Below are 16,416 nucleotides of genomic sequence, written 5' to 3' on the forward strand. Positions count from 1 at the left end.
GCACTTACTTGAGTTGGAACACTTGGTACTGGACATTGTACGTCACGTAAATGGCAAAATACGAAAACACGAGAGCAAATAGTGTACATTGGTGAATAAATAGGATATTGAATAGGCGCAGTGAATGCTGAAGGTGAAATAGGAGTGACGAGGTCTCATTTGTGGGGAATATTGGTTTCCTTGCTAGGATGGCGACTTGACCCCACGAAGAATGGAAAACTAAAGGAACGGTACGTCGTCGAACTTGCTAAAATGGGTTACCTACCTTATATTACTTCATTGTGTATTTCGCAGCGTGTGTCTTTCACGGATCGCCTGTAAACCCTGAACCTTGTTATTTTCAGTGTACAATTAGTCTTATTACACAGCGTTCTCGTATTATAAGGTCGTTATTATTCTAGTCCAGAAATGCTCGATTTTCCCCAGATATTCGCATTAAATTTTCATGCTAGCCACGATGCATCTTTGTTGTTCTGCGTTATTGTTTAACGGCCTTGGTTCTATTTGCATTTTTGGATACCAAACCTTATCCACTCAATTTTGACCAGATGAATAAGTGTGTGTAAATAATCCATAGATACACATATCTTCCAAACGACAAAAACAATAATATCCCAGGTCCTGTAATCCTTCTTGTATAAAGATATCAATTGACTGATATACTAAATTTTTCGTTATTGTATACCTACTTAAGAGTTGAATAAATTTAGTCCACTCAACTTCTCGCTCTTGCCTGACACAATGAGTCAGCCAACGAATATTCCTTACAATTTTTTGCATCTCTCACAAAAGATCATTGAATAGCAATCTCTGTTAACAATTACGCCGGTCAAAACCATGAGTAGATAACAAAATTTCAAGTGGGCTCCTATTGCTCATAATTAAAGTATAGTTGTGCAATATGTTGAAAATTTTAAATACTCTCTCAAAATAATTTCACTTATCATTCAAAAGTGAGTAAACACATTTGTAATGACTTTTCAATGACCTGCAGGCTTATTCGATTGACTATTGCTGTAAAAAAAGTTTATTTTATAGATTGACTGTTTTTTTTAAATCTAAATAAGGATCAATTGTTAGTAATTATGTCAATAATGGTAATGATGATGCAACGATGCGAATAGACAATGGTAAGAATGCTACATGGATTGTTCCGGAATGTATTCAAAAATTTTTGGCGATCGTTCAAATCGACCAATCATCATTTAGACGCAATATTCTTGTAACGTCTGATTCCAATACCAAACTTAACATCTTTATAGACTCGTTAAATGCTTTTCATCATGAAATCAATTGCCTAAAGTATTGTCACTAATGTCAGTATCTCCTTAAGTTGAACAATCATTCACCAGATTATTATTTTTTATACTGCAACATTGGATGAAAAATGATTCATACTTTGAATGAACTTTGCAGTAACCCCAGCTTTTCTGATGTGAAATGAATTTTAAAAATACGCTATTTATAAACTTGAAAACAGTTGATGGAACTTTCTCCAAAGATCTGTGTAGTTGAGAAGTAGGATCTGCTCACAATCCTTTACCCTCAATTACCCTCACGTCTAATCGGTCACATATGTTGTTGACAAAATACTGTGATCAAATAATGTTTACAGTAGCTTGCTCCTTTACAATTCGACTCTTTCGTTACAGATTAACACATTGAGGATTTGGACCAGTGCGGGTAACAAACAAAAAGGTAAGTTACTTTCCTGAAATTCTCGTTCTTTCCAATAAAATTTTCTTTCTGATGTATAAACACATCACAAAGAAAATAGGTATGAATAAAGATGCATTTTTCATCCTTTCATACAAAATCAAACTGACAGAATAATTCATTATTGTGAAAATGAGTCACGATCAAAGTATGTTGATCATGATTATAAAATTACACCTAGTGATTAGTTCGTTTACCCTTCTCCATCCTGGAATAAACCTATACTAGATCACGTTTGAATTTTTCAATAAATTTGTGGTTTCCTTTGTATTAGATGGCAGAAGTAGATCCAGAAACATTGCTGGAATGGCTCAGCATGGGCCAAGGCGACGAAAGAGACATGCAGCTCATAGCCTTAGAACAGCTGTGCATGTTATTACTCATGTCTGATAATGTCGACCGGTGTTTCGAAAGGTAAGCACTCCATGATGAAGAGACAGTACCTTGAATACCCAGGTTATCGGAAACTAATGTTGCGTCATCTTTCGGCTAAGCAAGGTATTTATTTTTGTAGTTGCCCACCACGAACTTTTCTCCCAGCTCTTTGCCGCATCTTCTTGGACGAGCTAGCTCCAGATAGTGTGCTGGAAGTAACAGCCCGTGCGATTACATACTACCTTGATGTCTCTGCTGAATGCACGCGGCGAGTGGTTGCCATGGAAGGTGCTGTTAAAGCTATTTGTGGACGTCTTTCTGGAGCAGGCCTTGGGTCTAGAGCGAGTCGAGATCTAGCAGAACAATGCATAAAGGTAAACGAATTGGTTTCATATTCTGCTCACTCTAATTGATAATGTTGCTTGGCTTTTTATTAATCTGACATCAAAAAATTGAATATGCATGTATTTCATGGCAGGTTCTTGAACTGGTTTGCGCAAGAGAAGCAGGAGCAGTTTTTGAAGCAGGTGGTCTGCCATGTGCATTGTCATTCATTCGCGAACACGGAGCCAGGGTGCATCGTGATACCTTGCATTCTGCAATGGCCGTAGTTTCTCGATTGTGCGGCAAAGTCGAACCACAAGACAAAGCGTTGCCAGATTGTGTTGAAGCTTTATCTACTTTATTGAGACACGAAGATGCTCATGTAGCTGATGGTGCACTCAGATGCTTCGCTTCACTAGCTGACCGATTTTCAAGGAGAGGCGTTGATCCTGCACCATTAGCATCTCATGGCTTAGTTTCCGAATTATTGTACAGGTAGGTTTAATGCACGGAGTCATCAGCTTAGACTCTTCACATTTCACTAAGACAATCCATTCAATATGTTCATAGACTATCGAATGCTGCTGGACCTGGTGCGTCAGCTGCTAATACATCCAGCAACACCAAAACACCACCTCCATCAACTGCATCAACTGCTCCAGCACCTGAGCCAAAATCTTGTGCTTCGGTATCCACGATTATCAGCCTGTTATCAACATTATGCAGGGGTTCTCCATCTATAACTCATGACTTGCTACGTTCTGAGTTGCCTGATGCCATAGAGAAGGCTTTGAAGGGTGACGAAAGATGTGCTTTAGATTCCATGAGATTAGTCGATTTACTATTAGTCTTATTGTTCGAAGGAAGATCAGCTTTAGGCCGAGGAGCCGCTGGAGGTCCGTCAGGTCCTTTGTTACCACGACTGAGACGGCTTGATAGTGCAGGAGAAAAATCTCATAGACAATTGATCGATTGTATTAGATCCAAAGATACAGATGCGTTAATAGAAGCTATAGAATCTGGCGGTATTGAAGTTAACTTTATGGATGATGTTGGGCAAACTCTTTTAAACTGGGCATCAGCCTTTGGTACACAAGAAATGGTAGAATTTTTATGTGACAGGGGAGCGGATGTAAATAAAGGTCAACGCTCATCCAGTTTACATTATGCCGCGTGTTTTGGAAGACCGGCCATAGCCAAAGTTTTGCTTCGACATGGTGCTAACCCTGATTTGAGGGATGAAGATGGCAAAACACCTTTAGATAAAGCTAGAGAACGAGTGGACGAAGGGCACAGAGAGGTTGCAGCTATTTTGCAATCTCCTGGAGAGTGGATGTTGCCACCCAATCAAGAAAATCGAAAGCCAGAAACCGAAGTTGAGGACATCACAGAACCAAAGGGAGATCCCGAAATGGCTCCGGTTTACCTAAAGAGATTATTACCAGTGTTCTGCGCGACATTTCAATCTACAATGCTATCCAGCGTCAGAAAAGCAAGCTTGAGCCTGATTAGAAAAATGGTACACTATATCCAACCAGAACTTCTCGTCGAGGCATGTGGATCTGAGGGTACAGATTGCGGAGCAACTCTTGTTGAGGTCATTGCAACTGTCTTGGATAACGAGGTGAGTTTTTTCAGTAATGTTCATTATTTCTCAAGTATTTGAGTACACTTTGCCCGAGCTTGTGAATCTCATAAACTTTGGCATCACCATTATTTGTATTACCTTTATATCACAAGTATAAATGTGTGGGGCCATATCACGGAAAGCAGCAGGCAGTTACATTTACTCAGGTAAGATTGTTCGCAGGAGGCAGAGATCGAGGTACCACCGTCGCCTCCCAAACCATTCGTCGGCCCAAAATTGCCCTGCCTTCTTCCGCGCAAGTCTTCTAGTTCCCAGAAGTACATTCTCGAAAAGACGGTAACGTCTATTCCATTCTCTTGCATTGTGCTTGAATATTCCCCATCCGATTCATTTTTCACATACATAACTCAAACATAGGAATTACATTCTTTTAAATAAATACTTGAAGAATAAGTCTAATGTACAATAAATAATCAATAGCAGAAAAAAATAAATCGGAACTGAAAATAAGCTGTGATGACACTTTATAGCTCAAACGTTAATTTCAGACGTAACTTGAAACTTCTTGCAGAGTTGTATAATTACATCATAAAAATTTTCAGAGTACAATCAACTTACCTATTAATCCAAATTCATGACTGAATATTGTTATAATGGCACCTGATACTAGTGCATCTAAACAAAATGATACAAGTCATCAAACATTTTATGATCAAAAGCAAATTTATTTTCGTGTTTATAAAAGATCATGCTCACCATCTGCCTGCTGCTGGTGTGGTCACTAACAGGATATATTCCATAATAAAGGAATACAAAGTCAGTCCCCACAACCTTTCATGTGTTATAATGATCTACACTTAATCAATAAAAATAACGAATAATCTATGGAATGGTATATATGCCAAATTAATTCATAGATAAATACATACACATAGTATACATGTCTAGCATAGAACAAAGCCAAAGCTGACAACTAAGGCTGGCTGTGCGTGCAATAATTGAATTGGTTTTTTGTTCCAAACTACCCCACCAATAAATCTTCTAGGTATTTCAAAGTTGAATGTGTTTAATCTTTCCAGCTTTTCTAACTTTTAGGGTAGAATGAAATTAAATTTCTTGATAATTTGAGTCATCGATAAAAAAAGTTAGAAACCACAATTTGAAAATTATTACTGCATTCTTACCATCATAATTATGCGATAATTCCTTACGATTGTCAACTCGATTTATGTCAGGCTGTTTTCAATTTCAAAATATTAGTTAATAATAGTTCTAATATTTCAGTCTACTTTCTGTTAGATTCATTTTTTAACTCTTGTTTGCATTGTTACCCAGATTTAATGGGTATCCAAACAACGCTACTGAGAAGATTCGATTATTTTACTCACATGAAAATTTGAAATTCAATGTTAACAGGAGGATGAAGATGGGCACCTGGTAGTTCTGCAAATGATTCAAGATTTGATGATTAAGGGAAAAGACGAATTTTTAGAACATTTTGCAAGATTGGGTGTTTTTTCTAAAGTTGCAACATTGGCTACTGAACCAGAATCAGAGACTAATCAATCTGGAGAAGAACAACCAGTTGAAGATGCAAGGGAACTGTTGGTTGGCAGGGCCTATCATTGGAGGGATTGGTGTATTTGCCGAGGACGTGATTGTTTGTATGTTTGGTCCGATGCAGCTGCTCTAGAATTATCTAATGGAAGTAATGGCTGGTTTAGATTTATCCTCGATGGTAAACTAGCCACCATGTACTCCAGCGGTAGCCCAGAGGGTGGCACTGATACAACAGGTAAGTTACTATTGAACAAGTGACTACATACATTCTTAACACTTAATATTTTTATATCCTCACCATTCTTCTCATTCATTTCCCTTTTCTTTGCTCTTCTACACACTCTCGCCACATAATGATATCATTTGTAAATAATTTTAGCGCTTAGAGACTAGTTTAGTAAGTAACTCGTTTTACTAACTGCCAACAGGAAAGGGGCGGAACACAGAGTCGCTAACTACTGAAGGTACGTGACATTTTAGTCAGTTTGTCGCTATTCGGTCAATAATGTTATCCACATAAAAATTAACAAGCAATGTTTATTTACGTCATCCAATCTCCAATATTGCATATTACATTACTATTTACGTTTTTCAATCGCTTGCATTCAACTTTAATTTAGCTAATATTAATGGGGCTAGACCATTAGATAATATTTGCCTCAGTCTATATTGTAATGTGATTTGTATCTCTCACATTGATAGAAAATCGAGGAGAATTTCTTGAGAAACTACAAAGAGCTCGAACTCAAGTGAAACCAAATTCTGTAAGTCAACCTCTACTGTCTCGCCCTGGCACAACACGGTTGGTAGTTGGCAATTGGGCTCTTTCTAGTCGAAGAGAAGGTGAATTGTACATCCACAATAGTGACGGACAACAGCAAGCTACTATTTTGAAAGAAGACTTGCCTGGTTTTATATTTGAATCCAATCGCGGCACCAAACATTCCTTCACTGCCGAAACTAGCCTGGGTGAGATGATACCAGCAGTGAAAATTAAAAATTCATCTTAATTATTTGATTTTCTTTCTTTCACTCAAAATTTTGCTAATAAAAAAGAAATTTTTCAGGTCCGGAATTTGCGGCTGGTTGGGCCGGCAAGCGTGGAAAACGATTACGGTCGAAACTAGAAGCTATTAAACAAAAAGTGAAAACTCAAGCTCAAGAAATATATGAAAGGTATTTCAAAGTAGCACAGGCCCAACCACGTGGTGTAGTAGCGAAGCTCAGTACAATCGTAAGCCAAATTGAAAAAGCTTGTCAGAAACAGCAATCCGGCAATCGTGAATGGCGCAATGTTTTACAAAATACGTTGGAAGAGCTAAAGATCTTATTGAACGAAGAAGGAAAAGTCTCTGCCTATGAACTACATTCTAGTGGGCTCATTCAAGCTCTACTTGGACTATTAGCTGCCCCACCAGGACCACAACCACCTTCGTTACGAGCCACAAAATTGAGGCTACAGAGGATAGCTTTGTTCAAAAGTTGTTTCCAATCACATGATATCGACCGAGAACATAGTTCAGCAAAAATTTTAGTTCACAAATTAGTTTCGGTCCTCGAATCAATTGAAAAACTTCCCGTGTATTTGTACGATACACCAGGATCCGGATATGGACTACAGGTAAAAAATATTGAATATGGATGTTTGTCTTATGGTACTACAAATCCACAAATTACTGTGGTCACTTTTTGGTAGATTAAAATTATTTTTCGCCATCAAATGTGATTCTTCAACCATTTTGCGTTTTTCCGTTATAGATTTTGACAAGGAGACTCCGCTTCCGATTGGAAAAAGCAGCTGGGGAGAGTGCACTAATTGATCGATCTGGTAGAGGTCTGAAAATGGAACCATTGAGCACTGTACAACAACTGGAACATCATTTATTGAAAATGGTTGCAAAACAATGGCACGATCATGACCGTTCCACATTCACCTTTGTTAAAAAATTGAAAGAGGGTAATAGAATGACATTCAAGTATCAACATGATTTCGATGAAAACGGGCTGATATATTGGATCGGAACAAACGCAAAGTAAGTTTCAATCGTGAGATCAATGTAAACTTATCTGTCCTACATAATTTCGAAAGTAAATCCAATTCGCCCAACGTAATGTTACTATTTCATGAAACTTACCAATTTCATTATTTCAGGACCAGTTCGGAATGGGTAAACCCAGGGCAATATGGATTAGTTGTGGTAACTTCCAGCGATGGCCGCATCTTGCCATATGGTCGACTCGAAGACATTCTTAGTCGAGATCCGTCAGCTTTAAATTGTCATACAAATGACGATAAACGAGCTTGGTTTTCGGTGGATTTAGGTGTGTGGCTAATTCCGAGTGCTTATAGTTTGAGACATGCAAGAGGATATGGTCGCAGTGCTTTGAGAAATTGGATGTTCCAAGTAAGTAGATGAACGAATGTCATTATTCATATCGTTTCCCACATTCGTGATCGATAAGATCAATGAAATATAAAATTTTATTCAAATCTAAATCAAACCAACAATCTGATAGGTTTCCAAGGATGGTATAAACTGGACAACGTTGTATACACATGTCGATGACTGCTCTCTTAATGAACCTGGTAGTACTGCAACTTGGACCCTAGAACCTCCTGCTGAAGAGGTTCAGGGCTGGCGTCACCTGCGTTTACAGCAAACTGGAAAAAATTCATCTGGCCAAACCCACTACCTCTCCATGTCTGGGTTAGAGATTTATGGAGAAGTTACTGGTGTCTGCGAAGACCTGGGTAGAGCTGCTAGAGAAGCTGAAGCCGGTGTGCGGAGGCAGAGACGATTAGTCAGAACCCAGGTTCTGAGGCATTTGGTGGCAGGAGCACGTGTGGCTAGAGGTCTTGACTGGAAATGGAGAGAACAAGATGGTGTTCCACCAGGTTAGTTATCTATTTTTTAATGAACACAATTCGATGACCTAGCATAGGTTAATATTTAAATAATCTATAGCTTTATATGTATATGCTAGAATCAACAGAAGACTTATATCCCTTTACAACTTTAGGTGAAGGTACTGTAACGGGGGAATTACATAACGGTTGGATAGATGTAACCTGGGACCATGGTGGCTCAAATTCTTATCGCATGGGAGCAGAAGCAAAATACGACTTAAGGCTAGTGAGCACAGGTGTGGAAAGTGAAAACAGCATGAAAACTAAAAACGGTACTAGTGTACTAACCAGCAGAAAGTCTAGCAGCACACCCAGCTTACCAGATTGTACAGATGCAGGCATGCGAGGATCAGTCGCGTCGACCGACCAAGCTGCGAGTGCCGATAACTTAGCCGCAAAGGTAAAGATGTTACGATCTCTGATTGCATACACATAAAAATTCAGAAAGCTTCAAATCATGACAATTCTTCGTTTTTACACAAAGATTAACTTTGTACTTTTTCCATCATGTATTCGTCTCTAAAAATTCTTAAAATTCGTCAAAATTCATATCATACATATGAAATTTCATGAAACGAATGTGAAAATTAAAAATCTCATGCACGGTGTTTGAAGATGATGTTATATCTAACAAAACTGTATACTACTTGTGTTTATATAAAACCAGCAAGCAGCAGAGTCGATAGCAGAAAGTGTACTATCAGTGGCCCGAGCAGAAGCAGTGGTGGCAGTAACTGGAGAAGGTGCTGCCAGTGCAGCAGGCGAATTATCTGTTGTTTTACATCCCAGGCCCGATGCAGCCAGTGATTTGGCAACTATTGTTGAAAGTCTTGCTCTCAATACCGAATACTCGATTAATACCAACTGTAACCGAGCCACAAATAGCTCTAAACCTCTATTTCCCACAGTTCGAGGGAACAAGGTATATAAATTCGTTTTTTTTTTTTAATTATTGGTTGCAAGTTTAATGTTGACTCATGTTAGTGGAGTAATGTTTTTTCCCATACATATTTGTATATTTTACCTAGAGGGCTGTTACTTGCTGATCTTTATTCTAAGATATCAGTCAAGCTTTTAACTGTTCTCATCAATCATTCAATAGAATGTATAGTATAACTACATATCCATTTCATCATTAATCATGTTCGTACGTTTTTTTATAGCCCACAAGCGGTCTTTTGAGTCTGGAAGCTGCAGAGGTTTTGGATCGTATGCGCGAAGGTGCAGACAGGTTACGTAATAATACTAACAGTTTCTTGAGTGGAGAATTACTTGGTTTGGTACCTGTTAGGATTAGCGTATCTGGTGAAACTGACGAAAGTTCTATGAGAATTCGGAATCTGACTAGACATCGTCCAGGAATCACTGACAGTGAGTATTGAATCTTTCTAAAGGTTTACAATTCGAGTTGGGCAGCCTTCCAAGAAAAACTTTGGGTACTAGGATCAGTGAAATTATACTCTTCTTTTCCATTTCTTCTTTCCATATTCATGTGGTGACATTCACGGCTTTCACTTATTCAATAAATTGAACGCTTCCAATCATAGTCGTTATTCAAACATCCTGTGAAGTACATGAATATCTTGAGGGAAAGAATGTCGTACATTTTGTATGGGTTTGTTATTCACTGCATGAGACATAACAATTTTAATGATATTCAAAATTTTATTTGCATTTGTAAATCTACAAAAGTCAAACAATTCGTGCATTTAATTATACATCAGAAATATATCGAGCAATCACGTGTTAAATATTTTTTATGATAGACATGAAAGAGTGCGGTCGTGACAAAGAAGCTAGTTCGTCATCTCAGAATGCTCCTGGATGTCCCATCGTAGTAACAAATCCCATGTCTGTATCTGTACCAAATCTTACCTGTACAGATGCTAACAATACTCTGGAACCAGCGGCAGCTACTGGACTACTCGAAACTTTTGCTGCAATGGCTCGCAGACGAACTTTGGGTCTGTTTTCCAATTGCTTCGCTTGGTTTATTTACACATTCTTTCGGACCCGAATCTGTTTCGTCCTCAAATAATCATTGACGACTACTGAATCATCTTTGCGACATGTCAAATACCGGACAGAAATAGCAAATCAAATATGCACGCGTTTGGCAGGTCTTCAGCGATCTATTATCATTGTGCTATTGACACCGACTTTGATTATGTAGAAGACCAACGCTGTCCCCATTTTGCATTATTTCATTCATAGTTTTGTCAACTATTCACAATATCAACTCTGATTTGATCGATTCTATCACAGAAAAGTATGTACAGAAGCTATGTTCATAGAGTATAAGGATTTGTTTCATCTTAACAAACGCATTATTCGGGTATTCTAACAATTTTTAGGTCCCGCAGGTGGTCAGCATATAGCTCCAAACTCCAATTCTGGATCAAATCCTCGAGGACCAAATTCTGTGTCTAGTTTGGTCAGATTGGCATTGAGCTCCAATTTCCCAGGAGGTTTACTAAGTACAGCACAGAGTTATCCAAGTCTTACCAGTAGTGGACAAGTTGCCGGCAGTGGAGTTACCACAACAACTGGACCTGGCTTGGGACAGGCCCTGACTATGTCTCTAACGAGTACAAGTAGCGACAGTGAACAGGTGAGAATCCCGCTAAACCGATATCCTTCTGCTATGTGCTTTCAGCAATTAGTTTTCTAGACTGTTTTGTTTTTATTTGAATCGATGCAATTACTTTAAAAAGTTTATCATATAGAGTTCAGTAATAGTAGAACAATCTGTCTTGCAAACAGAATTTTTTTTTTTTCGTCACAATAACTTGACTTTACTAGTATATTTGACAAACGGAAAACTAGGTATATATTGCACAGGTAGAGTTCATTTAGAAAAAAATGGAATATATTCATAGCCTATTTTGTTTTTTATCAGTTGGGCAGCATCTTTGATTTTACACATATTGAATGATCTAGTCGTGCAACGGCTGCATTGTAAGATTTCTGATTTCTTTTTTCATGGTTTTGAAAAGAAATTCTATTTTACTGTTGATACACGGCTCTTAGAATATTTGCTGCTTTTTGTCCACGCAATGTAAAGAAGACAGAAAAAGACCCCTGGGCGGGGCTTTCTTTTAATATAATGAGAAGTTATGGCTACAGGTCAGCGTGGAAGATTTCTTGGAATCATGTGGTGGAGTCACTGGTAATGGAGTTACGGGTGGCCGTGGTACAGGTGGTCCCACTCTATTAGGTGAACTGGAGGATGATGAAGATGGCGCACTTGCCGAGGAAGATGATGACAACGAAGAAAATGAGCAAGAGGTATTGAGTTTTATTTAGAATTACAGATTTGACATAGTTCACCACCTGTTATGAAAAATATATTTAATGTGTACTCTCATCGTTATTTGTTGATACAATGTATTCTCTTTGGCTATAGGAGGATGATGAAGAAAACGAAGAAGAGGGTGATGGCGGGGAAGGTGAATACGAAGAGGTCATGGTCAGTCGTAACTTATTAGCAGCGTTCATGGAAGAAGAAACTCAGCCACAACCCAGCAAACGACGAGCCTGGGATGACGAGTTTGTTCTGAAAAGACAGTTCTCTGCTCTGATACCAGCTTTTGATCCGAGGCCAGGCCGGACGAACATCAACCAGGTGAAAATCAAAAATAAATTTTACCTATAAGATATTCTGTGTAGGCATTTGAAGATTGAAATCTTACTTAACTCAAATCTCTAGACCACGGATCTAGAAGTTCCTCCACCAGGCAGTGAGCTGCAGACAAGTACTCGATCTGGCTTGCCAACAGCTCCAAAGCTGTCTTTAACCTTGAAAGGTCCTGGATTGCCAGGGGTCCCTGACGTAGAAGTGCCTCTCACCGATCCTCAGTCTACTATATTCCAAGCTGTTCAAGAACTTATGCAACTGACAGAACTAGGTAGCAGACAGGAGAAACTCAGAAGGATATGGGAGCCAACTTACACGTAATGATTTTGACACTTTATATCAAATATGACGTGAATCTCGGTTTTCAGACGAACGAATATTTATGTTACTAATTATTTCTGTCTAATTAATAGGATAGTTTATAAAGAAGCTAGAGATGAAGAATCCTCAGGTCGTGCAACGCCGGTCATAACGTTATATTCACGCAATCCAATACAAAACACAAGTGCCTGTACCGTAGAAGACGTCCTACAACTTTTGCGTCATGTGTTTGTGCTGAGTGCGATGCGTGAGGACCATAAAGACATTATAACGGAAGACAGTGATCCTGAAGGGTGTTGGGTCAATCCCGATGACTTTACGTCAAAGAAAATCACTAATAAGGTTGTGCAGCAGATTCAAGATCCATTAGCTTTAGCAGCTGGTGCTCTACCAAATTGGTGCGAAGAATTGGCAAGAAGTTGCCCATTTTTATTGCCATTTGAGACCAGACGACTATACTTCAGTTGCACGGCATTTGGAGCATCAAGATCCATTGTCTGGCTACAAACTCAAAGAGATGCTGTATTAGAAAGACAAAGAGCTCCTGGACTTAGCCCGCGAAGAGATGATAGTCATGAATTCAGAGTAGGAAGACTAAAACACGAAAGGGTCAGTGTGCCAAGGGGAGAGAAATTATTGGACTGGGCTGAGCAAGTGCTCAAGGTAAATAACCTCTTCCTTCCGTTACTTGAATTAATAGATCGACTATAAATAAAGTATATTATTGAACATGATCGACTAGCAAAATTATCATATTTATGTGTTTTTTCTACTTCCTCCAAAGGTACACGCCAACCGCAAGAGCATACTGGAAGTACAGTTTGTTGGTGAAGAGGGAACCGGCCTTGGACCAACATTAGAATTTTTCGCTTTAGTTGCTGCTGAATTACAACGTAAAGATCTGAGACTTTGGCTTTGCGATGATGAACAGCCATGCCTCGATGAACATTCTTGTCCACCGGGAGAACAGATTCGTCCGCCTGGATATTATGTAGTTCGGCCCAGTGGCCTATTTCCTGCGCCAATACCTCAAGACTCACCAACTTGTGACAGAGCTGTCCGGTATTTCTGGTTCCTAGGTGTATTTTTAGCCAAAGTTCTACAAGATAATAGACTAGTGGATATCCCATTATCTCAACCTTTCTTAAAGCTTATGTGTCGTGGAGACATCACTAATAATGTGAATGAAAGAATCGGATTGAATACAGTTCCACAAGAAAGCATGCCGTCAAGTATGGCTAGCAGCTTTATCTCTGAAGAAGGAGAACTAGATACCCAATATTCCCTAGAACCAGCGCCGTGGTACGACGGAATACTTGACATTGAAGACTTAGCAGTTGTGGATCCTGTCAGAGGCGAATTCTTGAAGCAAATGCAAAGTTTAGTGTCGAGACGCGACAGGACGTTATCTGATGGTCCGTTAACGGAGGAAATAAGGGATTCGTTACATGTCACTCATTCTTCTGGTACTTCTATGGCTATCGAAGATTTGGCTCTTACGATGAGCTATGCGCCTAGCTCTAGAATTTTTGAACACGATCAAGTCGAATTGAAAGAAGGTGGTTCAAATATACCTGTGACGCTAGATAATGTACACGAATATACAGATCTGACGATTAAATATTGTCTTGAACGAGGAATCGCTAGGCAGCTTGAAGCATTTAAAGCAGGCTTCTCCAGAGTATTTTTAATGGAAAAACTACATGCGTTCAGCCCAGAAGAAATTAGAGCGATGCTTTGTGGCGAACAAGATCCTCAATGGACTAGGGACGATTTACTCAATTACACTGAGCCCAAGTTAGGATATACCAGAGAAAGGTGAGAACGAATTGTTGACATTAATTTTCCTGATTTGTCTATTGATGTACAATTTGCTCAAATCGTTGTTTTCATTTTCTCCTGCAGTCCTGGATTCCAACGATTTGTCAACGTATTGCTATCGCTCTCCGGATCCGAACGCAAAGCTTTTCTTCAGTTTGCAACAGGTTGTTCAGCCTTGCCTCCTGGTGGCCTCTGCAACCTACATCCTAGATTAACAGTAGTACGTAAGGTTGATGCTGGATCGGGAGGATTTCCTTCTGTGAACACGTGTGTGCATTATTTAAAGTTACCAGAATATCCAACGGAAGAGCTTTTAAAAGAAAGGCTATTAGCTGCAACTCGAGAAAGGGGATTCCATTTAAACTAGGCATTTTAACTTAATGGAAATCAATATCTGATTCATGGTGAGTAAAAAAATTAGGTCACCGAGAATTTCAACCACCTACGCTTTCCGCAATTAATTGGGTTTTAAAAGTGATAGCATATATTGTAGATTAAACAGTGGGATAGATAAATCATTTATCACGGATTTGCGAAAAAAACTGTCATTTATTAGGAATAATATTTTCATTTTACACGTTCAGCATGTTGTGATAATTACGCAATTAAAAGAAAAGGAATAACATATTTGGAACGACTTTTAGATGTTAGTTAAAAAAAAGAAAAAGAAAAGGACGTTACACTGGTATACCGCTCCTATTTATCTTGGGTTGAAGCGACTGAAGAGGAGGAGAAAAAATCTATCGAAACACATAGGTATTTTGATGAGTTTCTTCAATCGGTGATAATTCAACAAAATTGCATTAGGAATGATTTGTACATTTAATAATAATAAGTTAACAAGCCTCCTTCGTTTCAGTTCAAAATCAAATCATATGCTATTAGGTGTTTGCATACATACGATAGTATACCTATGTATGTGTATACACGAATATATGTTTATATGTGTCATTGCAGGTCAGTTTGTTATGGAAACACAATCAGAATAACAAACAAAGCTAATTCTTAACCATTTATCCGAATGAAAAAGCAAAAGGAAATAATTAGTTCAAATGCGTACCAATATACATGCTTAGACAGCAAGTGCTATGATAAATGACCTGTGGAATCAGTGTGGGTGGATTGGTTAAAACCGGAAAATGCAACTGTTTCTTTGAATAGCTTTTATTTTCTCGTTCTTTCGTCTTGTAGCATAGCTAAATTTTTTCGGAGATCACGTTTTCTGAGTGTTTGAGTAAATTTCTAGTGTGACACTGAAGCTTTTGCGCTTCAACAATTTACCAAATCTTACATAAAAAATGAAAACAAAAGAAAAGAATAAACAAAATAAGTAACAGAGAGAAAAACTCCAAAAACTCAACAATCATCGTCCAAGCAAATATTCACTCGATTGTTTTCGTGAATTATTATGTAGAAAATAGTTTATGTAATAAAATAGCCGCACTTGATGAATAATTATATTTTCAATACATGGATGTCTTCATCCTAGACAGTTGTTAAGTCCCTACTTGTTTCGGATAAAAATGATGCAAATAAAATTTGTTGTTTAATAGAGATTATTGAGTTTTTTATTGCCCATACACATAAGGACAAGTAATACTTTTGGGTTGGATATTGTCTGCATTTTTCGCGTGGTTTCTTCTTGTGATATTACAGAGCTAATTATCATTCTTCTCGAAAAATTTAGAATAAGATCACAATTTTATCCAAGCAATAGAGACTTGGCAAGTCGAGCATAATACCTATACATATTAAATTCGATTTAAATATACATATACATATATGACGATCAATGCTCGTAATATTTATCATCATCAAGTAAACATAAATAAATTCGTGATAGTGGATAGTTCAGAAGTATTAAGTTAACATAAATGTGAAACATAAATAATCAATGCTATTAAGATGAAAAATAGTAACTATTGTATTAGAAATTATCTATTATTATTATTATCATGTTATATTATATTATCATTATTTCACTATCATCATCATCATCGTCATCAACAGCATTATAATTATCAGTAGTATAATTATTTGAATCTTGGGAAAAGTAATAAAAAAATATGTTACATTACTACTGCTGGGAGAATCTAGTCGTCTTCATGAGAAAGCTTTCAAGAGCTTTATTAACAATATCGAAGTTATTTCTTGATCGTATGTACA

At 38.0% G+C, this 16,416-nt stretch overlaps 1 protein-coding gene across 15 annotated transcripts; it reads left to right on the top strand.

Moving 5' to 3' along the window:
- Positions 1-13: 13 nt before the first annotated feature.
- Positions 14-15,806, top strand: LOC105684629 (E3 ubiquitin-protein ligase Ufd4). 15 transcript variants are annotated; one of them, XR_007276895.1, is made up of 27 exons: positions 14-230; positions 1,653-1,698; positions 1,991-2,130; positions 2,231-2,465; positions 2,570-2,910; positions 2,986-4,039; positions 4,226-4,339; positions 5,420-5,798; positions 5,992-6,027; positions 6,266-6,532; positions 6,631-7,184; positions 7,322-7,596; positions 7,716-7,968; positions 8,081-8,459; positions 8,585-8,871; positions 9,139-9,393; positions 9,635-9,842; positions 10,238-10,435; positions 10,826-11,082; positions 11,586-11,759; positions 11,878-12,096; positions 12,181-12,425; positions 12,522-13,092; positions 13,214-14,247; positions 14,335-14,654; positions 14,895-15,006; positions 15,208-15,806. XR_007276895.1 is itself a non-coding variant. In XM_048649868.1 (26 exons), the coding sequence occupies exons 3-25, from the start codon at positions 1,991-1,993 to the stop codon at positions 14,615-14,617; spliced, it is 7,758 nt and encodes a 2,585-aa protein (XP_048505825.1). In that variant the 5' UTR covers positions 14-230; positions 1,653-1,698; the 3' UTR covers positions 14,618-14,654; positions 14,895-15,806. The 15 variants fall into 15 exon arrangements, 13 of the variants coding, with proteins under 13 accessions (XP_048505825.1, XP_048505826.1, XP_012253541.2 ...); XM_048649868.1 differs by having other exon boundaries at positions 14,895-15,806; XM_048649869.1 differs by lacking the exon at positions 14,895-15,006.
- Positions 15,807-16,416: the final 610 nt, after the last annotated feature.

The sequence above is a fragment of the Athalia rosae genome, chromosome 2, assembly GCF_917208135.1.
Source record: "Athalia rosae chromosome 2, iyAthRosa1.1, whole genome shotgun sequence".
Taxonomy (NCBI): domain Eukaryota; kingdom Metazoa; phylum Arthropoda; class Insecta; order Hymenoptera; family Athaliidae; genus Athalia; species Athalia rosae.